The sequence below is a fragment of the Tachypleus tridentatus genome, chromosome 13, assembly GCF_004210375.1.
Source record: "Tachypleus tridentatus isolate NWPU-2018 chromosome 13, ASM421037v1, whole genome shotgun sequence".
NCBI classification, from domain to species: domain Eukaryota; kingdom Metazoa; phylum Arthropoda; class Merostomata; order Xiphosura; family Limulidae; genus Tachypleus; species Tachypleus tridentatus.
Window position 1 is genome coordinate 181,675,831 of NC_134837.1, and position 23,272 is coordinate 181,699,102.

General features: G+C 32.2%; 1 protein-coding gene across 1 annotated transcript in view; it reads left to right on the plus strand.

Annotated features, from left to right (window-relative positions):
* The first annotated feature begins 8,015 nt into the window (after positions 1–8,015).
* Positions 8,016–23,272, plus strand: part of LOC143240579 (glycerol kinase 5-like) — a 64,433-nt gene continuing 49,176 nt past the window's right edge. Inside the window, exons 1-4 of the mRNA XM_076483244.1 lie at positions 8,016–8,135; positions 12,060–12,256; positions 17,939–18,032; positions 19,862–19,937. Coding sequence (XP_076339359.1) covers positions 12,137–12,256; positions 17,939–18,032; positions 19,862–19,937 — 290 coding nt within the window. The 5' untranslated portion in view covers positions 8,016–8,135; positions 12,060–12,136. The remainder of the gene's footprint in view (positions 8,136–12,059; positions 12,257–17,938; positions 18,033–19,861; positions 19,938–23,272) is intronic.

Consider the following 23,272-nt stretch of genomic DNA (forward strand, 5'->3'; position numbering starts at 1 on the left):
AAAAGTTATTTTTTATTACTTACAACAAATGCCTAAGTGTCAAATTTGGAAAAACATGAGTATATAACTTTAGAACAGGTTAAAACTCAAGCCACTGGATTTGCCCTTGGGGATGTTACAAAATTTTAGGCTTAGTAAAAAAACGAACGGTACTCTAAGTAATGATGAAGTTGAGGCTTGGAAAATTTGAACAAAATTGTAAAAACATTGCAATCATTAAACCAGGTAAAGGTAATAAAGTGTAAGTTTACTAAATTGAGGAGTATTTACAGAGCAACCAAGGAAGCTAAGCTTATGAAATACCTTTTAATTCTAGAAAGAGACAGCGTCGTAATTGCAGAGACAGACCAACGGGCTCAGAGTGTAATGTTTTATATAGAGTATATACGGTTTACAAAGATGGATATCCAGTTAGATCAAGTGTAGGCACCTGTAAATATTTGTTAACAGGGCTTTTGGCCCTGTTTTTCAGAGGTTACTCGGAATGAATATTCTGCTAAAGATGCTTTTGAATTTGTCAATAGTTTGAAACAGATTTAATGAAGTTATTAACATCGTTAGTTATGATGTCCTGTCGTTATTTACAAACATACCTCTGTAGATATATCTCCGTTGTGATCTTGTGTTTGCCGAGAATGAAATTGTACGGATGATACTTCTGAAACACTTCTACCTTTTGCAACAAAACAACGTCATTTTATGTTTGATGGCAAAACCTGTCAGCAGATTGGTGGAGTGGATACGTGATCTAGCCTTGTTCCTCATCTCCTAAGCCTTTTCCTGTGCTTCCATGAATAAAGTCTGGTTACAGTCGTGTCCTGAACGTTGTGTGTTACAGAATGTATGTTGAAAAAAAGTTTGTGATGTTTAACACGTTGAAGCGGTTAACAAATTTCTCACGTTTTAGACGGTAAAAATCCTGTATAAACTTTACTGTTGAACATTTAAATTATCTTTACCTCTAAAGTTTATCATAAACCCACTTTCTAGGGACTTTCTTCACGTTTAAATATTTTACTCCTTCAATCTTTAAAAAATATACAAAACATTTAAAATATCAGAAAATCAAAACTTTTTTCGAAGCTTAACTTAATGAAAATTGAATAAATGATTAGAAATAAATTGTTTTCCGTTGTCGTTCCTGAAAGAGTATTCCACTTCAAAAACTGAAAACTAAACACCTCATCTGTTGGTATGTTAGATGTTATGGAGAAAAAAACTGTTATTTTGGTGATATCCTGCTTAGACACTGTTTCGTACATCGTTAATAACAAAACTATTAAACAGCTATATCCAAGAATGCAGTTTAAGTGTGTCTTAAAACAGAGTGTAAGTTAAAATGGCTATTTTATTTCAAAGGTAAACAATATCCATTCCATATTTCGCTTATGATATATAATTTCACATGATAGAGGTGCAATTAAGGATACATTGTATCATTCACTAGATGGCTCTGCAGTCGAATAAAATAATACTGTAACACTAAAAGCTACAACAGCAGAAGTGTTACCGACCAGTGTCTAAAACAGTAGTTTTAATATTTTACGAAACCATGGAATCCTCTTATTTCATTCCTTCTGTCACAGAACCCCAACCCTTAGCTCATCATTAAAGTTTACATACGTACGATCTCTTTCTTATTTAGTTTGCTTAAGTACGTAACTAAAAGCTGAAGTTCGTTGGTAAAAGAGTAGCCCAAGAGTTGGCGGTGGGTGGTGATGACTAGCTGCCTTCCCTTTAGTCTTACACTGCAAAATTAGGGACGGCTAGCACAGATAGCCCTCGAGTAGCTTTGTGCGAAATTCTAAAAACAAAAGCTGAAGATCAATTGACTCAACATAAAAAAAACCAAAAACATTTGATTCCTGAGGAGTTGACACTCAAAATAATTAAAAACAAAAACACCATTACCTGATATATTTGTGGGGATCTCTGATGATCCTAGGGCTCCACGAAATATAATTTGAAAACCACTTGTCTAAAATAACGAGATGTATGTCTTCTATCTCCAGCTTCTTAGAATGCTAGAATATCTAGCCATTAAAGAAAGAAAACCAGTTTTTAACCAGAGTGTGAGTGCACTGACACTTTACTTTCAATTGAAAAAACTAAACATGACCTTCGATCGTTGAATCAAATAAGTTTCGAATGCACTCGCCTTCGATCTTCACTGCCCATTGGCCAGCTGATTGAACAAGAACACATTACTGTTTACTTATGTAAGGAACTTGAGGGTTTATTGACATACCGAAGACAGTGTTGGATTTTGGGGTAGCCAGAGTTTATGTAGATTTATAGAGATTTCCTACAGATTATTACAAAATTACGTAGGTTTTACAATAAATTACACAGTTTTCGGTTCCCCTTTGTTACCGTTCTTTTCGTAGCTGTTTTTATAAAGTATTTAGCATAAAGTTTTAGTTTATTCCCCATTTTCATTACTTTTACTTTTGTGTTGTATTAACAATGCAAAGTGACTTTCTTATTTCCTCTTCGTGGATATTCCCTTGGTGTTGCATCAGTTTAGATAAGACACCATTAGGGTTGGCAATCTTCTGTATCTCTTTGTTAGTTACCAGAGGATATCGCGTTGGAGTGATGAGGTGGGATTGCACTCCCTTGAATGGGCAGGTGGATCTCTTTTTCGTAATCTCTTTCTGGCATGCTTCACTGCTACATACCACTAAAAGCTGCCAAGATGTTGCTGAAATACCCTAGGGCTGATGATGGTAGCCTGTGTACCTTCTCATCTGGCCCTAGTTTTATAGCAACAACTGGTTTGATGGTTGTGAATTGTCTTTCTAAACTGATTCAGATAAACAAAGGTCAATTATCCTCCTGAAATTATGGGTAATTAATTTAAAGCATCCAACTTTGTGATTAGTTATTTATTCTCTATGATTGTGGGTGTTAACACTTTTGTCTCTAGGCAGGTTACAAAAACAAAGTAACCAATATTTTATCATATTTTTTTTTCTCTCTCGTAAAGCAAAAGCTGAGATTGAAAATAGCAAGTCAATCCAATCTGTAATACCTTAGAAGTTCAACCAGCAATGTAAGGTTAACCTTCATGTAAATTTCGCATTGTTTGATATTTCGTACGCTAGTGTGATGGGATTTCACATATTCACACTCTCACATTATAATGATGTGTTCTGATCAGAAATTTAAAATTTCGAGATGGGAATATCTTTTGTAGCTAATGACCGTTTGAAAACAACTCTGCAAGGTGGATTGATTGACAGTTGCAAAATTTCTTATGTATGTATAAGAGGCAGTAAATAGAGCATACTCAGAGTCAAACTAGTAGACTGGTAAAAATATTCCAAGAAACATGATTGGCATGTATTTATAAACTTTCTATATCTGGTTTACAAGGGTGCCACAGCTGCATGTAGAACATCTTCATAGAATTTAGAATAATTAAAGTAATATCGTAAACTTGTTATCAATGGTTGATATTTAATGATATAAAATCGTCATAACATATCAACAAAATTGTTTTACAAGCTTAGAGGTTAAACTTTGAATTTAAAGCTTATTGCCAGATATATATTTGTGTATGCTTATTTGAATAGTTTCGATGTATGTGTAATCATTCTTTGCTATAGACAGCTGTAAGAGTTCTTAGAGAGAACAACAAATCTTGTTTCCTCAAAAAATTGTTCCAAACTTACACTGATACGTATTTAATGAGTTATATTTAGTTATATGTTATCAATACCTGAGACCTTTAATCGAACACAGGTTTTCTTGTTGATGGATTTAGTATATGACACGTGACCAAAGGATAAAAAAATGTATTGCTCTGCAACATCTTCTCAAAGGCTTTGTAGACAGTTAAGCATAAAACATCTACTACTGAGAAACAGATCCTTCAGTATGAAATACGTATTTATCATAAGGATGTGAAAATAATTCAGAGTTGTTAATTTTTACGCCAGTCACAGCAATGATATATATTAGGAACAGTTACCTCTTTCTTTTTTTGTGAACCTGACGATGACCGAAGAAGATCGAAACGTTGTTAGCTCCTCTACATAAAAATTTTCTCAACCCAAACCAGCCGTTCTTACATATATATTTTTCTCTACAAGTGGGCTTTTTCGTCATCACTGATATATACAGATATTTTGACATTCATGTAATGTAAGCCAAAAAACCTTAACATGTACTAAAACATCTTACCTATCTATGATGTTCTATTAGACATTTGAAAAATCTAGAGCACACTAATAATATGAACTAATTAATAAAATAAAAACTTCCTATCAAACAGTATCAGTTATAATATTTTGAATATGTTATATCAAAACAATCTTAATATGCAAATCAGCAAGTCATGTAACAACCACGGCTAATATAAAGTCACGATGGAATAGAATATATTAGAACTATATTTTAACATTTCTTGACGTTACACAGACAGCGTGATATCACCAATAATTAATGTTTTGGTAAGGATACGTAACAGCTCTTTATCGGTGCAAAATATTCACACACCTATACCATAAAGATATGTTCAGATTGAAGATTTAGATTTCCTAAGATAGGTTATCCCTATTACATAATGAAATAGGAAAACAAAGGAATGTGAATCAATATGAGACACCAACATCGTCCAGAAAGAGATCTACATACCCCATTTATGATAAGGTTAAGTGTGGTATCTTATATTATCTGAGAATCCACGAACATAAAGGTAAGTGGGAAAAGCTATATTCATATCCCAGGCAACCGTATAGAACATAGTAAAAAATCTCTATTTGGAAAACAAAATAAGTCGCTTATACACAAACTGCTTCCACAACGTGTCAGCCCAACAGTTGTATACCCCAAGAAGCTTGAATGAAATGGATATTCATGGTACTTTAAATGAAGAGATATTAGTCCAGTTACGAGATGTGAAGCACTTGTATAGTTTAACTATTGAGATGGGAGAATCTGTTATCTTCGTACAATAAATAGCTTATGTAAAGGTTGCAGAGAATATGAGTGTGTTTTTAACACAATAATCTTATGACAAAGCCTTTTACCATGGAACTACGCTGCAGGGCTACTGCCAAACACGGTTGACAGATAGAACATGATTTTATTGGAAACATGAATTGTATCAATGTAGTAAGACTCCAAAATCGTTTTAATACAACACACCCAACCTCTGTATAGGCCATTAAATGACATTTTAAGCCTGGAAAGAGATGAGACATTTCATTGTAAAACAACATACTATATTTTAAGTTCAACACAAAGGAAATATTTTACTGCAAGGGCTTTCGGAATTTTACTAAAAATCTCAATGTTGATGCATCTTATCATATAATCGCATTGGCGGCTTTTATCGTTTTATCAGACGGTCATCCTCATCACTAGAGGGCCTCTATACAACTGACTGTCTCATCTTACCAGTAATGCTTTAAGATAATCGTGTTCTGCAGAATGAGTTTGAGGCTTTAGGGAAAGTGTCACCCCCTTCAACATCTTTTCGTTATCCATTGTAGGGAACACGAGGGATGGAGTGATGGAACCAGACGTCTTTATATTGCATTCTTGTAAAAACTGATACAAGAGCTGATTTTCTATTGCCAGTGTAGTCACAATGGTAGTTGACACTTTTGAAATGATTTTTACTGGTGTTGTGGTGGTTGCAATAGTGTAGGTAGTTGAAGAAACAGTTTTAACAGAATAGGATGTTAGGTTGCATCTACAGAAATATTGAATACAAGTGTAAAGATGTTATAATTTTATTGGATAAGTCACTGGTTAGGCAATATTTGGAGTATTGTGTTCAGTCTTGAGCTTCTTACCTTAAGAAGAACATTGAATTGTTGGAAAGAATTCAGAGGAAGGCTGCTAGAAAGATACTTGAGATGGAGGGTTTGTTATACGAAGAGAGATTAAGTTCTCCGAAATTGTTTTCTGTTGATAAAAGACAGAGTTAGACATAATTTTATTGAAGTATTTAAGATTGTTAAGAGAACTAATAGAGTCGAAGCGTTATCTTTCACCATACTTAATGGTGAGAATGGTAGGACCAGGGGACATAAATATAAATTTTGGCAGGGTATGAGTTATCTTCAGCTAAAGCAGTTTTATTTTTCTAATAGAGTGGTTGGTCTTTTGGATAGACTGCCTTCGGATACTGTGGATATATTAAATTTAAATGACTTCAATAAAACATTGATAACTATATGAATGATAAGGGCTAGTTTTGAGGTTTTTATTGTATTTAATAGTTTTAGTTTTGTTCAGAGAATGAGACAGCCTACATGGACCAATTTTTCCCTAATTGTCTCTAAACATTATGTTATGGTAACTATTCTGTTCAGTTGTTGCTAGTCGTTTGCTTATTGGTCCATTCCAGTCTGTTGTTTTACTCTGTGTTAAACATATTTGAAACATAATTTCTACCTGATACGTAATGTTTTTTTTGACAGATATCATTGTGGTATATAACCATTGTTTTAGCAAGACGTTTAGTGCATGCTTTCAATATTTTTGCATCTGATTAACAGTAATATTTTAAATATATGCACGAAATTTTGAAGAATTACCTGAATGTATTTGAAGAATGGTATATTTTCTGGCCCGTACGCAGACTGTTTGAATGGTGGTTTTGATGTGTGAGATCAAAAGCCAATTGTTATTGTACGAAGCAAAATCAGTAAGCAAAGTATGCTAATGTTACGGGGCCTGGGGGCATACAACCATTTCAATCCAAAAAAACACTACTAATTCAGCCAAAAAACTATACTGTGTAGAGAATGTTAAATACCATAAGCAACTGCGCTATAATTATATATATACGTGTGTATTTCTAAACTAGTTATGAAAGATGAAATTAGTAGCTTTTTTAACTACAACATGCATAGAAATTTATTCATTATATTAGAAATACTTATTCATCCGTATACTTTTCTAAGATTTGGTCCGACATGGCCAGGTGGTTAGATCGCGAGAGTCGTCATATGAGGGTCATGGGTTCGAATTCTCGTTCAACCAAACATGCTTGCCATTTCAGCCATGAGTGCATGATAATTTGATGATCAATCTCACTATTCATTAGTAAAAGAGTAGCCCAATAGTCCCCACAGTGGGGGATAACTAGCTACTCAGTGGCAGATTAAAGGTTGTGTGGGCCCAGGAGTTAATAATTTTTATGGGCTTACATCCCATGTAATTCTACATAGAATAAAAATATTAATTGGCTCTCATTAAGACCATGGGTTTTGGGGCTTAGCCCCCTCTAGCTCCTACTTAAATAAGTCACTGTAGTTATCTTCTCTTTAATCTTACATTCTTAAATTTGGGACGGCTAGCGCATATATCCCTCATGCTGCTTTGCGAGAATTTCCAGCAATCTAAGATCTAACAGAAAAACACCTCTAAATACTGGTTATTGAACTTCTGCACAGTTATTTCGTAACCTCTGAGAACGTGCCTTTTTTTGGAAAATCTACATGAATTTTCCTTGAGAAATTGACTGTCCTACCGCGGCCTGGCATGGCCAAGTGGTTAAGGCACTCGACTCGTAACCCAAGGGTCGCGGGTTTGAATACCCGTCGCACCAAACATGCTCGCCCTTTCAGCCGTAGGGTCAAGTTATAATGTGATGGTCAATCCCTCTATTCGTTAATGAAAAGTAGCCCACGAGTTGGCGGTGGGTGGTGATGACTAGCTACCTTTCCTCTAGTCTTACGCTGCTAAATTAGGGACGGCTAGCGCAGACAGCCCTCGTGTAGCTTTGCACAAAATCAAAAACAAAGAAAGACTGTCCTGCACTGCTCATAACAAAGCTAAGGGACAATTTCTGCATATTTTGTTTATATACATACTACAATAATAATATTTCATCATTTTCGTTAATAACAATTCCTTTTGTTCTATCTTCGGGCTTACTGTGATAAATAATACACACACTGGTTGTTTTTGTTGGCGAGCAAAATTTGTTTATATGTTGCAACTGTTATACAACTCTTCACACTAATTTAATATTGTATTTTTCACACATATTTGTTTTCTGCACTTGATTTATATAACAGGGGGCGATGATCTACGTCAACAAGCGGATATTCGTTTCAAAAGGCGAGGAAGTGAGCTCAAGTGGGCTGTAACGCATGTGATGAGTATTCAGCGTAAGTAGTGATTTATTCCTTAATAATTAGTTTACTTTTTTATTAACATTTTTATATAAGGTACTAAGTATAGAAAAGTACAATAGGTTTGTATTGTGTTAAAGTTTTTGAATTCTAGTTTTCATCAACTAAAACGTTACCACTGGTGTCGGTCTCCATGGTAGTACGAGTAGACATTTCCTTTTGAGTGCTTCACGTTCAAGTCTTTGTAAATTAAAACTTATTGATGGATACCTAGCTTAATATAATAACATCAACATTTAAATGATGAAACAATAACTACTGAGCGGTAATATTAATATTATCTGTAACATGATTATGGTGTTAGCATTACATTGTACCTACAATATTAAACTACTGAATTCAGACTTACCTACTTTAGTTTGTAGATAGTAATTAATTATATAAACGGAAGTCAGAGAAAGGAGGTGGTTAACCCAAACTTAAGCAAAATCAATTGTTTCGTTAATGATTAGACCTATTTTGTTGTCCACCTTTTGAAAGAGGTCTCTCATTAACGATGTTTGAAATACAGACCAAGTTGTTTTACATTTATTTAAAATTTTGAATGAAAAATTTTCTTCAAACCTATGTATGAAATAGAAAAAATATTCAAACCCTTTATTAGTAGTACTAATAACTCGTTAAGTCTCCTTCTAGATAGCTGCTTCTGGAGTGTAATTATTCTTAACTTTTTATCCAATGAAGTAAATGATTAGAGGTCTTGGGGCCAAAACCTAGATAGCTGCTTCTGGAGTGTAATTATTCTTAACTTTTTATTCAATGACATAAATGATTAGAGGTCTTGGGGTTGAAACAATCTCAACTTTCTTTCATTCTCAGCTGCAAAAGTACCAGCTTCAATAGTGTTTATGTGAGCAAGTTTTAGACTATTAAAAACTGACTTGTCTCAAAGCAAGGAAATGCAAGAGCTGTCCAACTAGTGGTATTAATTATCATGTCAATTAATTGACAACCCCATTAATTCATTACATTCAGTTTTTAGTTTAGTATCGTCACCTTTAAAATGCTATGAGGTTTAGAAATTGCTAAAAGTAATGTTTCGGTTAAAAACAAATTTGTTAGAAAGATTGATAATTGTAAAGAGAAAGTGGTACTTTTTTAGACTCATTGCCCTAATGTACATAGATTTTCATTTGTTGATAAACAATTAAAACAAGTAGTAGATTTAAAAACACAACTGATAATTTAAAAAAAAATAAAATAATTTTGTTAAGAAGACAACCTAAAATGTAAGGAGGTAAAAAAAAATTATGAATGCATTTTCTGTTGTGGTTTTTATAATTAAGGTCATATTAAAACTACAAAAACAGTTTAAAAAAGATAAATATTTTATATTATTTGATAGATTGTTTAGGCAGAGTATTCATGATGAAACTGTAAAATGGCAGTTGCTGTCCATTCTACAAAGTTTCATAAATATTTTGATTTTCATTAATGATTTATTTAATTGCAATTACAAAAATGTCTTTCTGAATATCTAATTTGTAGTGAATTTTATGATGGCAAGATGATTATGAATAAATTTACATAAATTTCTGAAAACAAGCGAAGTATGTGGCAATCAACATTTTAATGGACGTATTTTGAGCAAATTCAAAATTTCTCACAGAAGTATATATTCATGTGTTCCTTTTTAGACTTAGTATATAAATGATTATCTTTCGAAAACTGTTCTGTAAATTTTTTAGTGTTACTTTAAAGAACTAAGGGGATAGAAGTAACAGTAGTTGAGTAGGGACAATGCGAGACTAAAGAGGATTCACGAATGTGTCAAAATTACTTTCCCTGACATACATGTGACAGTTTGTTCTGTTTATTGTAGTTTCTTCATTAATTACTATACATGATATTGAGTCCTTTTAGTGTTATTAATGTAGGGTTTTTGAGAATTGTAAAATGGTAATACTGTCACTAGGGAAAAAGATAGTCATAAAACTAGCAGAAGAGAGTAATAAAGGAAAGTAAAACAGGAGAGTTTAAAGATTGTAGTGTTTTATGTAAATTTCTAATGTATAAGTGTTCAAACTATAAAATACATGAGCAAATGTACATTTGAAAATCTGAGTTTATGTCCATAATGATTTATATATCATTCCCAACACTTCTGAGCTGTGTGTGATGTGCTGATTGTGCTCAATGTTAATGTTTCCACCAGTTTTTGTGGCACAGGGAGGGACAGTTAGATTTTCCTGGTACTTTTCTTCTTGAAATGATATTTTGAAACCAATTACTGTGAATTGGAGAAGACGTTTAGATTGTAACTGAAACCTTGTATTCTGTATTAAAACTTGTTTGTATATTTTAGTGTACTAAAAGTAACTTCAGTAACAAGTAAATGGTCAGTTTGGTCATATTTCAACAAGTAGAAAAAACAACACATTTGCACATTTAATGTTTTATTTCTTGAATGTATGTATCAAACAACAATCCATGTAATTCATTTGGGACGAGCTTCTGTAATACTCTGAGTAAACATGATAGTTTAGATGGACATGTTTAAAATACTAATACTGATACAGGTCTGAATGTAAAATTTATAAATGCAAACTAGTCAGGGCTATTTCATACTAGAAAAGATATGAGAATTTTACTAATATTAGAAAGTAGTAAAACATACAGGTGGCTTAGAAGCTATAAGTAAATTATTTAAATACTCCATTTTAAATTAATTACAACATAATTTTTATTAAATACTGTACGTGTAGGGTACGCTATTTTCTTAACACATCTTTTTGTTGTTTGAGATGAATAACATTAAGACCTATTTAATAACATCTTTCAAGTCTGGGTTATGTTGGTTTTTTGTGTCATAGTATTTGTGTTTATAACATAGACCTGCCACTGAGCTTGTGCTGTTATTTGTCATTATCCATATGATTGTGATGTTTTTATATTCATTAATATTCTTTTAATGCATTGTAAGATAAGATTACATCATTTGATGTTAAAAAGTCATACATTATTTCACAATAAACATATTCATTGGCCTTATATGATTAATAATTTAAAATTAAACTAAGATATCTAGATGTAAATTAAAAATCTAGATTCACTGCAAGAAAGAGGTAATTACATCACTGAATAATCAAAGAGCTGTACGCAAAAATTATTTCAAAATAGAATGCATATAAAGCATAAATTTACTTGAAGTTAAAATGAAGGTTTTTAGGAGATATAGAATCCATCTATTGGCTATACTGTAGTCTTCACACACTGTGTAGTTAATGAGCTTTTTTATGTTCACATCAACATCATATATACTGTACAATACAATGTAGAAGTGTAAAGTTGTGCCACATGTATTTTGGCAAAGGTTAAAGTATAAAACCTTTTAGTGTTTGATAAGATATGTTCCTATTTTCACGATATTGTGTACTACCGACTATTGCTTATTGTTATCTGTCATTAAGTTTTATTATTAGTGGTATTTAAACTAGAATGGATCAGAAGGTCCAAGGTTTGAGCCAAAGTGCTGAAAATACTTCACTTTTTCAGGTACAGAGCATTAAAATTCTGACAATTAATCCTATCCACATGAGCAGTCATGTACATGGCAAGTACTTAGTACTGATGACATGTCTTCCCTCTGATCAGCATCTCTAAATTAGGTATAACTGTGGTTGATCTCTAGGTCTGGCTGTTTATTCATGTTTTACATAAAGTGCCATTCATATAGAAAATATCAAACCTAAACTACAGAATTTTTACAACTTTTTGAGAATGTTGTAGGAGTTTTGTCAATGTATTTTCTTTCTTTTACTGTCTCTATCAAAGTTATGAGAATTTTTTACGACTTTCCTTATATGCTAAAAGTTTAGAATGCAAATAAAACCATATTCATAATGTATGGTTTGTTACTTGTTTACACTTTTTGAATAACTTTGCTTTCTGGTTTTGCAGATCTTTGGATGTTTTCAAGAGCTACTGTCTGCTGACTGCCATGTTTTTAAAGGAAATTGTAGAAATCAAGTAGCAAAATGAGTGGTGATTTGTTGAATGGTCAGAAATATATTGTTGCAGTTGATGTTGGAACAACAAATGTTCGTTGTCATATCTATGACAAACAAGCCAATATCAAAGGAGAGGCACAAGGCAGGGTAGGTGAATTTATATGTAAATGTTTTAATAAGAGAGGGTAAAGGTTGTAAATTTTTGTCCTAGCTCATTTAGAGATTGAATATTTCCATTTTACTCAGTGAGTGAAGCTTTTAAGTAATTTTGATTCATTTTGACTTTGCTTTTGATTAAGTATTTTATTACATTACAGCTTTTATGAAAGGAAGAGTTGTTTTAGAACAGTAACAACATTTTGATCACTGGTACAATTATTCTCCAATTCATGAGGTTTAGCTACGTGGTTTAAAAACATCTTTTTCACTGTAAAATTTGTAACTTGTAATAAAATAACAGTAATTATTGCTTTGCTATGCTATAACATTTATTAAAGAATGCTCATGATAGAAATACTGATCTACATTGGCAAATTTATGAAAAAAATTTTTAGAGATTAAACTGTTTTTTTGGCTATTTTTTTTTCACTAATTTCATACTTACATGAATTTCATTTACTTATATTTCTAATGAATTAATCAATTAGTTTTTTCTCAAATGTCATGTTTTCTGTTGTTTTTATTGTCATTTTAAACTGACATTTAGTAGGTGTAATTAGCATGCGTATAACTGAATATTTCATTCTTTTGTTAATCCATGGATTTTGTGAGGTTTGTATAATTAAGATACAAGTTTTGTAGTTGTAGTACTTTATTAAAAGTGAAAACCTGATTGACAATTCTTATAAAAACAAAACCAACTTGATTCGGACCTTCCACAGCTTAAGAGATTTTTCTTTTTGTGTGCAATCAAGAACAAAATTTGATTTAAGAAAATATAAAGGTATTATAAATACTGATTTTAATTTCACAGGTCAAATTGTATTAAAAATATACAACAGTGGTGTCTTGAGTAATTAGTGGAATATGTTAATTGCTTGACTTCACTGCTTAGTTGTTGGTGACATTCAAAAGTCGGTGATTCTCACATGAAACTTGGATAGTTGGAATAATCAAAAATGGTAGTAATCACATTTGTCAGAAAGTAATTTTGATCATTTTATTATTATTATTATTTTAGTTCTTATACTAATTGACCAAACTAAATAAATTTGAATTCATTAAAATTGAGAAATTGTAATGAAAATATTTCAGTGTTTTGGTTAATCGAAATGATTTAAAGAACAGTAATAATCAGAAACAGTAATTTCTATGATTTTCATAATATTAATTGATTTAAAAGTAATTTACTTTATACTTATAGGTAATTGACTAACTGAATTAATGGCTTAAGTCTAGTGATGTTGCATCAGACTGAATATTCTAAAAATAGTTGACACATAGTTATCACCTTTGTTTTACAAAAATAATGTTGGGAACAAAACGTTACACCTAAAGGTAAATTGAGATGTTAAATACTCATATCAGCTTTCATGTATAAACTCTTTGGTTTTATTAAATCATCATCAATCATTTTTCATAAATCTTAATTTTTTACCCAACTGGTAAAGTAGGCTAATCTATTGATTATTTCCTAAAACGTATTATGAGATTTGAGCTTGTATTTAAGGTTAAAATTTCTATCACCATATTAAAAACAAATTTCCTGTATTTTTTCAGTATTTTGTTATTACATGTTTATGCATTTTGGAATGTAACAATGAGGGGTACATCAAAAAGATGTTCTCTTAAATCAGTTCAGAGTCAGTGGAAAATGCAAAACATTTTTTTAATTGCCTTCTTCTGTGGAAAAAAAATTAAAAAAAGACCACTGGTCATTCTTTAGTATATTTTATTACATTTATATGATAATGCAAAGTCCACTGACCAAAAAAAAAAAAATCACGAATACCTATGTTGTTAGTTTTGAAATTATAGTTGCACTTCTCTTTGCCTAACTAAACATTAAAATTGCTTGCTCTAATCTTTTATACTCCACTTGAATGCCCTAGGAAAATTCCAATTTGCAAATTTCTCTAACTTTATATGTGCCTTTTATGTAGGCACTGTGTTTTAAGCACTTCATTCAGATAATGTAATTACTTTTTCTTGACAAAACATTTGGCACAGGTTTCTGTCAACAACAGTGTTATGATTATTCACTGTTTAAGTTGTGACTTTGAATGTGGTTGCATTTTTACAGTTATCTTTACATTTATGTTTACAAATTACTTAACAACAACAGGAAAAAAAAATGTACTGTTAGGTACAAATTCCTCAGTTAATGTTTCTACTTCAGAAGTCAAACAGACCTTTTCTCTTCCACCTTTGCTATCTTGTGGTTGTCAACAGTTGGGGAGGGGCCATTTTTGGTCAAATCTGTCTGTGATATGATTCATTGTGAAATGGAGATGTGGACTGAGAGTATCTTTCCTGGGGGTTCTGAGGTGGCTTTTGCAAATGACTTGAAAATGACTGGAGAGAATTCAGCCTTGCTTTTTCTAGCTCCTTTTACTATATTGGCTTTGACAGATGATGGTTTGGACAAGCCTTTTTTCTTCAGTTGGTTACTTGGGTTTATGACCTTTAGGGGTCTCTCCAATTTTATATGACTACTCCTTCCTTTGACTGCTTGGTATTCCTCCTTGTCCCTCACATCATATCAGCACACTTTCACTTATCATTGCCAGGATGGACTTCCTTTTGGACCTGTGGGGAAATCTAGATTGGAAACCAGTGATCACTTTAAACAGATGAATTTTTCTGGATTCATCTTACTCTCACAACTGTTTTAAGGTATTTATCATCAATCCATCTTATGTTTTAAGCCTATCACTATTTCCCGTAGTTCTTTGTTTTCCTGTTTGGTTTGTTGCTGGAATTTATTGGGTATAGATGCTTTGTTAGAAAGTGTTTTAGTGCCTCCTGCCAACAGGGATTTACAGGAATCTCCTTTTATCCATCCCTTGTTATTTGCTGGAGTTCCAGAGATGTTAGAATCCTGAATTGATAAAGCCCATTTACATTCTTCTTTATCATCATTGGATTCTTGTGTTTCTGGCATTAGTTTGGGAATATTTACCTTCAGTATTTCTTGACACCCCTACCCCTGGTTCCCATAATAAGGTCTGCCCATATTTTTGAGGATCTTTGGCTCTGGCAGAATGACAACAATGGTGTCAGTGACTATCCTGTAGGTGGTGGAGTAGTGGGATCATGATTACATTACTTGCTAGACATTTGAAGTTCTTTCACAAGGGATTTATGGGTATTCCCTGTTTTGGCTTCAGTATTGGCCCTTCAGTGTACATCACTTCAACCAATGTTTGCTCATCCTGTTGCCTTTTCACTTCAACAGATCCAGGGTGAGAGGAGCTTTATTCCCAGGCTGTAAAAGTTTAGTCGAAAGGGTATTGGAGAGGGTCAATCCTGTTCTTCTGGGATTTTATTCCTGTTTACTTTGTTGTACCCAAGAAGACAGGAGAATTTAGTCCAATCATTGATCTGTCTTGATTTATACAATTTCAAGATCCTTATCACTTTACATTGAAATCTTTTTCCAACCTACATTAGCACTTTGCTCTAGGGCTCTGGAAAACCAAGTTTGTTACCAATGCTTATCTCTATATTTCTGTAACAGAGACTTTACAGAAGTTCCTCAGGTTTGTGTATAAGGGTCAGGTGTTGCAGTTTAGGGCTCTATTTCTTGGTCTTGCATCAGCACCTTGTGTTTACTGTTTGAGCTTTTTCTCGTCACCTGCATTCTTTTGGTCTGTGTACACATTATTATGTGGAGGATTGGCTCCTTCTAATTCCATCTCATCAGTTAGAAGAACAATACTATTAGATTCTCCTTTCAGATGGGAAAAAACATAGTTTTTCACAGGCACAATATCTCAACCATCTGTTTTTAAATACTTAAGTTGTGCTTAACCAACCTTATCAGTTCAAGCTATGGAAAGAGCCACCAGTCTTGTATCTCTTTCTCCTATTAGGTGGATGATTCTCTTTCTTTTTGTGTCCTTTGTTTCACCTTTCTCTTAAATTGCATTCTTTGTTGTTGGCTTTTGGATTTTGTTGGTTGGAGTTGTTTGCAATCCATATGCATAGGACTTCTTTATCATTCTACATTTGTCCTGCTGGCAGTCATAGAAGAAAATCCTTTATGCCGATCTATTTGGCAGCCATTTCTCATCTTCTACTGGTTGGTACTGCTTTTTCATTTTGGCCAGCCACTTGTGGACTATCATGAGTAAAGCTAAAGGGGATTCTGCCTGTTGTTGTTGATCTTCATGTTGAATAAATTGGGATTAATATGCTTTTAAAAATGTAGAACTTGGTTCATCTATTGCCCAGTTTTCAGAGTACTGTTCTTTGGGACTCCTCAACACATATTACCTCCCCCTCCCACCTCCACCCCTCCAGACTTTACTAGTGGTTCTTGAGAGTCCTTACCACACCCAGTTTTCAGTTGCTGGGTTGGCAGACAGAGGCTTTTCCTCTAGTGTTCTTCCACTTTTGGAGAATAGAGCAAAGTTGGAAGCCCTCCTTTTTGGATTCCTGGGTATTTTTACTAGATATCAGTAGTAGTAGTAGTAGCACTAGCCTTTGCAGTAGATTACTCTTAGTTTTGGTTCAGATTTGACACTAAGCTGTCTTTGTAGGGGTGCATGGTCCTTCTCTGTGATCATTGTCAGTCTTGTATATTGTTCATGGAAGAAAGTCCACTATTTTGTCATAATGCTGAATGCAAAGTGATCCCATCTTAGGTCCTTGGTTGAGTGCAGGCTCCACATCCTCTCCATAATTCCAGGGGCAAGTGAAATACTTCTTATCCATTTGGTTTATGAGTGAGGATGATTGTTCATAATTCCAAATTGGATAAGTTCTGTTTGTTTGATTGAGTAACGCATACATGATCATATCATTTTGAACCCAGAGTGTTGCCGTTTAGACTTGTTCAGAGGAGGAGAAAGTTTGTCCATTTAGGTGTTGGTTACTTTCTGGATGTGATTCAATTGGAGTGAAATGCATTATTCTATCAAATATGTGTGTGTGTGTGTGTGTGTGTAACAATGCATTTCAAAAGATCTAGCCACCAATGTGGGTTACAGGGTACCATGACCCCTTAATTCTAACCTGGAGTTGTGGACCCTCAGCTATCTAGTTAGAACTAGCCTATAGTAATGATTACTCATATCCTATTACACCTTTGATGTAGGAACTAAGTTCCAGGTGAAGGGCATACCTGTTCTATGTGTAGTGCAGTTCTCCCACTATTGTACCTTCTTTATTTTGGTACACTCCTGCTTTGTAAAGATGTCTTCTCTATGGATCATGCCTGCACTGGTCTCTCCACCTTCTAATAGTGAGATTCCAGCTATATAATCAGTGGATGGTAAATATATTAACATTTTCTGAAACTGAAAATATTTTCCAATAATATTTACCTCCATTGAAATTTTCGTGCCTTAACTTTTCCACTAAAAGCTGGTTTATGACATTCAAAATAATTGTGTGCATTCCCATATGTTATATACAGTATGTGTAATGCCCTGGTAATTACATTATTTCATATACATACCATGTTGATGATTATTTCCATGTGACACTACAGATAATACTGTATGAGTACACAAGTCCTTGTACTTAGTTGTGCAACATGTGCTTAAGATGCTTTGAATATTTTTGAGTTAGTGACACAAACATCATACATTAAGTGTAATTAACACAAATCTTATTATAAAACTTTTCTGAATAATTATATTTACAAAAATATTCATTTTCCAGATGGAGCTCATGTTTCCTCATCATGGGTGGGTTGAACTTAGTCCAGATATGTTGTGGAATACTTTTGTTCAGGTGGTGAGAAATGGAATTAAAAGTATGTTGAAACTTATTTTAAGCGTATACCATTTTAATTTTGTTCTTTTCATCTGTGTAAGGTTTGTTTAGGAAAAGCTCTTTTGCATTTGTCTCTACTCTACCAGAGCAATCTGATTACTTAAGGATGCTTGTTATACATTGTATCATAATAGATGTATATATTTGGAGAACATGGAGTTTGTCAGGTGGTAATGGTAAACAAATGTGTATAAAAGTTGTAATTATGCAATTTAAGATACTAAACCTACTTTTTGCTTTGCAAGTGTTAAGAACTAGATGTAATAAAATGTAGTTGTGTACACACAAAAAGTAACAATATACAAAATATTCCCTAAAAAGTATGTCTTTTTACAGTAGTGTTTCGGGCAGTGTACTCGAGTGATTTGTTAAAAAACAAATGCTTTAAATTAGATCAGCTTATTTTGAAAGTGATTTTTTTTTTTTGTCAATTCATATTATCTTTCTCTTTGTTTGCTAGAATTTTGTTCTTTGTTGTAAACGTGCATTTCTTTTGTTATTGGTTTTTAAAGCACGTCTCGTACCGTTTAAAGCATTGAGTTTTTCTAAAACTATTCAAGATGGTGTATGGTGAAGAAATAAAGCATTCTGTTCAGTGTTTGTAGAATCAGATTATAACAGCTTATTGCGGTAACATTAATAAGAAAAGAATATTACTGTTTTAACACCACCTTTCAGTTATTTCTTTTTCTATGTTCAAGACTACTTGTGTAAATAGTTTTCAACTTTGTGTCACAACATGTAATGATGAGTTTTTAGAGAGGTTTGTGGAGGTTTTACTATATATGGGAAATTGTTTATTTCATATTGCTTAGTTAATGTAGTAACTATACATGTTTAACATGTATGCTAGCAAAACGCAGGTCTTGTTAAATGAATGACTACATTGAAACATTATATTAAACAATCTTAAGCACCACTTCTAGTATGTATTTACAGTAAGGAAAGTGTATGCTAGCATCATAAGTATATTTTTTATTGTAGGACACCTGACTTAAATATTTTACTCAGTTGTAGAGCATTTTACTTCAGTATGGATCACAACAGAGATAGCTTTAATTGAAACTATTAATGTCAAATGTTTTGTAATAGGTAAAGCAGAAACTAAGATACTTTAATTCTAATTAATTTTAAGTTTTTCATTTTGTACTTACATTTTGAAGTTAATGTGAACTTAGCTTTGATTCAACTGGTGCTGGAAACTGCAGTAGTTTTCATCAGTCACATTTGATGAATCTTCTATGTGTTAAAAATCTCTTGAATATGAAAGCTAATGCAAGAGTAAACTTAAAGTCACACTAACAAGAAATAAAATTTTGATTGTAGTTTTTGGTGAGGTGAAAAGTGTCTTCCTGTGAACTGATTATTTTTGTTTTTGTATCTGTTTTATACAAGGCTATTACAAAAATATTAGCACAAAGAATCACAAAAATATCAGAGTTTTTAAAAGGTCCAGAAAGTCTTTGAAATAGCTGATTACTTTTCAGGAGTACAAATGGATTTCTGGGTCTTTTGAACTCTGCTTGTTGTGTGTGTGTGTGTGTGTGTTTGAACATGAGGGTTTAATTTTTAAATTTTAAAGTGGTTAATGAAACTGTAGTAACAGTTTTTAAATTTAATTTTCAATGCCACATTAATTAGCTGTTATCCAAATTACAAATGATTTTACAGTTAATGTTTGATATTGATAATTTATTAGTAATTTTTGTCAGTGTAGTTTGGTTTTTAAACTTTGAATGTGTGATATTGGTAAATTTGAGGATGTTTTGTTAAATCTGCATATCTAATACTTTTGTTTTTCATTATTAGATGCTGGTATAAAAGCTAAGCAGGTTGCTTGTATTGGAATAAGTACACAGAGAGGAACATTCACAAACTGGGACAGGTGAGAGAGATATGAATATTTAATCACACTGAACATGAGAAATAGCTGGAAGAATAGATTGTTCTAGTTGTAGAGTATTCAAAGTAAAGATGCATCTGTTCAGAGTGCAGCAGAATTTAAATTGCTTGTGTTAATGTAGTTCAAGATACGAAGTAAAATAAGGATATAACTAACAATTTTAGCTTAGTTCTATAATATTAAACTTGTGTATTAACCCTATGCATGTGTGTTGGTCAATTTAACTGATCATGTAAACAGCACATAAGAGTTATTAAATGATACATACTATAACTCGTAATGTACTCAGTATAGCAAGCTTATAGTAAGAATTACATGTCTGTTGTACACAAAATAAATCAAATTATTTTAATAGTATTTTTACTAAAGATTTGTCTGTGAAGTTACAAAACCTTTATCGAGTTAGTTTGAGTGAAAGATTTTCATGTGTAGAATAAAGATACTTCTTTTTACCTTACAGTTTTCATAATTCATGTGAATAATATCTGGAATCTCCTAAATGAGTGTTGGTTTTTGTTTTCCTAACATTATCTTATTTTTTATATCCTAACATTAATTAGTAAAGTCATCAATGTGCAGTAAAGTGAAAAGTTGAAGGGTATGAAATAAAATAAAAAACACAGCTCTTATTATTATTTATCCTAACAGCTTCAACTTCTATGTTTTTCATATGTTTTTGTTTTAACTTTATTACTTGACAGTGGACTTCAGACCCTCTCTTTGGCTCATAGTAATTTTGTTGTAGACTGGTTTTTACTCTTTTTTTTTTCTTTTTGGTTGGAAGGTAATAGGTATGGCTTTAGTGGCTAGAACTTTCTTGGAAGATCAGGAACAATTTGCATATATAAAAACCTAGTTAGTATGGATTAGATTACTGAGTTTGTTTGTAGTTAACAAGTAATCATTGCATGATTTGGCTAAATTCTCTGTTACTGTTTGCTAGTTAGTCTGTTAGTTAGTTTTTGTGCTGTAAATATTAAGTGTGTGTGTTTCAATGAAGAAATGGATGCATAAAGTGTCATGTTTGTATTAAAAAAAAATTTAAGTAGAGCTATTGTATTGGACTTATCATTTTATGAATGGTACTTAATAATGTCAAAGAAATATGCTTTTGTTATCATTAAATGTAATGTATCTTGCACTTTTATTGAATAATCCAATAGAATCCAATAATTTTTTTTGTGCTATTTTGAGAAAATTTAAAAAAAAATTCTTGCCTTTTAAGACCTTGATTTTTGTAATGCCACCATATTGTCACAGTAAAGTTTTTCACTACTTTTGTTTATATTAAAGTAGAACATTTAAAAAGTTTTCTTTGGATGCTTCTATTGGTTACATAACTGAATTTAGCAATATATCTTAGTGAACATATTATTTAAACTATTATTAGTTTTTAGTTTTATTTTGTTACACAAAACAGGCATATTTCTGTGCAGCATGAAATATGGATGATTTATCGAAATTTGGTTGAAAGATGTGTTTTTATGTTAACAGAAAACCTATCTCTGGTTATGTTTTTAGGAAAATCAGATGTCACATTGCCACTGATCCTTTGTACAATGTAATGTAAACACAAATTCACACAAGTTCACTGATATACACTAAATTTTTTTCATTGATTGATGCAAATGGTTTTATAAATATTGGAACTAGAAATGGAAGATATTTCCAGAAATAACACTTGGTTAGACTATTTTATGACATTTAAAATGAAGTTTTTTCATTAGAATGAAAATATAATTATTCTATTAATGCACAAATTATTTTATTAATTAATCCTAAATAGGCATTATAATTTTAACATCAGTGTATGGCATAATTATACTTTAACTGTGTCTTGTTATTTCAAGTGTGAGAAGTAGGAGGAATGTCCAAAGTTTGGTACAACCTATAAAGAAAGGTCACTGGTACAACTATAATTTATTTTGCAACATGATCTTGACCCAGTTTTATACACTTAAACTAGCTAATTATGGTGAGTAAAGAAATTGATTGAATACTTTAAAGCCAGCTTCATGGATAGTGTTCAAAGCAACATTTGATTCGTGATCTGGGATATTATCCTGATGAAAGACCACACTGTTTTCTTTTATTTATTTTTTTTAAATTATTGATTAGGGATGCATGGAAATCTCCTGGAATGGGTTGACACCTTTTCAAATAATTTAGTAGTAAATTACCCTTGGCATTCCAAAAAGCTTATGACATGACTTTTCAAGCAGTGTTTTGACTTGAACTTCTCTTGGGATGGTGAATTTAAGTGTTTTTATTGCAAATGTTACGTTTTTTTCAGGGTGAAAGTTGTGAACCCCATGTTTTGTCCACAGTTATAAATTTATTGAAACCATTAAAGTAAATGTTGGCTTTCAAAACTTGGATCTATTTCTACTTGAGTGATAACATTTTTGGAACCCATCTGGCACTGGCCTTACTCACACCCAAAATGCCACTCAAAGTGCTGAGCCTTCAAGTCGACTGCAGTCGCCAACCGTGCCAAAAGGGTTATGACTTGGAACCATGGTTGGCTACACTTATTTGGTGTTTGATTAAGAGTTCAATTAACTTTGCACTTCCATGTTAATGAAACAAAAAACAAACAAACCAAAGAATGATTTTGTTATTTATATAAAAAGTTTCAGACTACATTTTTGAGCAGATCTACTTATATACACAACTATTTATCTGAAAGTTGATCTATTGACTAATAGTGAAAGTGAACTTATCTAAATTAGGTAAAAATACTATCAGTCTAAACTAATTTAAAACAAGTGAGGAGATATGAGTAGGTAAATAATAAAGGATGTTTCATAAGTTTTGAGTCTGTTGATTCCAGCTGACCTTTGAAATACCACCAGAAATCATTAAGATTCACAATTCTGAGTTAAACCTGGCTCAGTATTATTTCTTTATAATTAGAGATATCTGTTAATTGGATGAAAAAGTACTCATAACTTTTTATTTTTTTTAGATGTAAGAAAAATTAAACTTGTGTATTATACATAATTTCTCATTTTAGTCTAGCATATTTTATATAAGTATCCAACATGTTCAGAGTTGTATATCAAATTTAAATAAGTTTCAAACCTTCCATAAAGAGTTGAAAGTGTAGAATATTTTAAATTGTCATGATTGTTGCATTTCCAAATCTTAAGTCTGATAATTATTACTTTCCTATAGTTCTTATGTGTACAAAGCAAGTATTTGGCCGACTAACAATATCTCGTGTTTTTTTGTGCTACGTTAACTGTAGCAGCATGATAAAGATAAGATAGAAATTTTGACTAGTAAATTAAAAATAAATGTTTTGAGAACTCGAA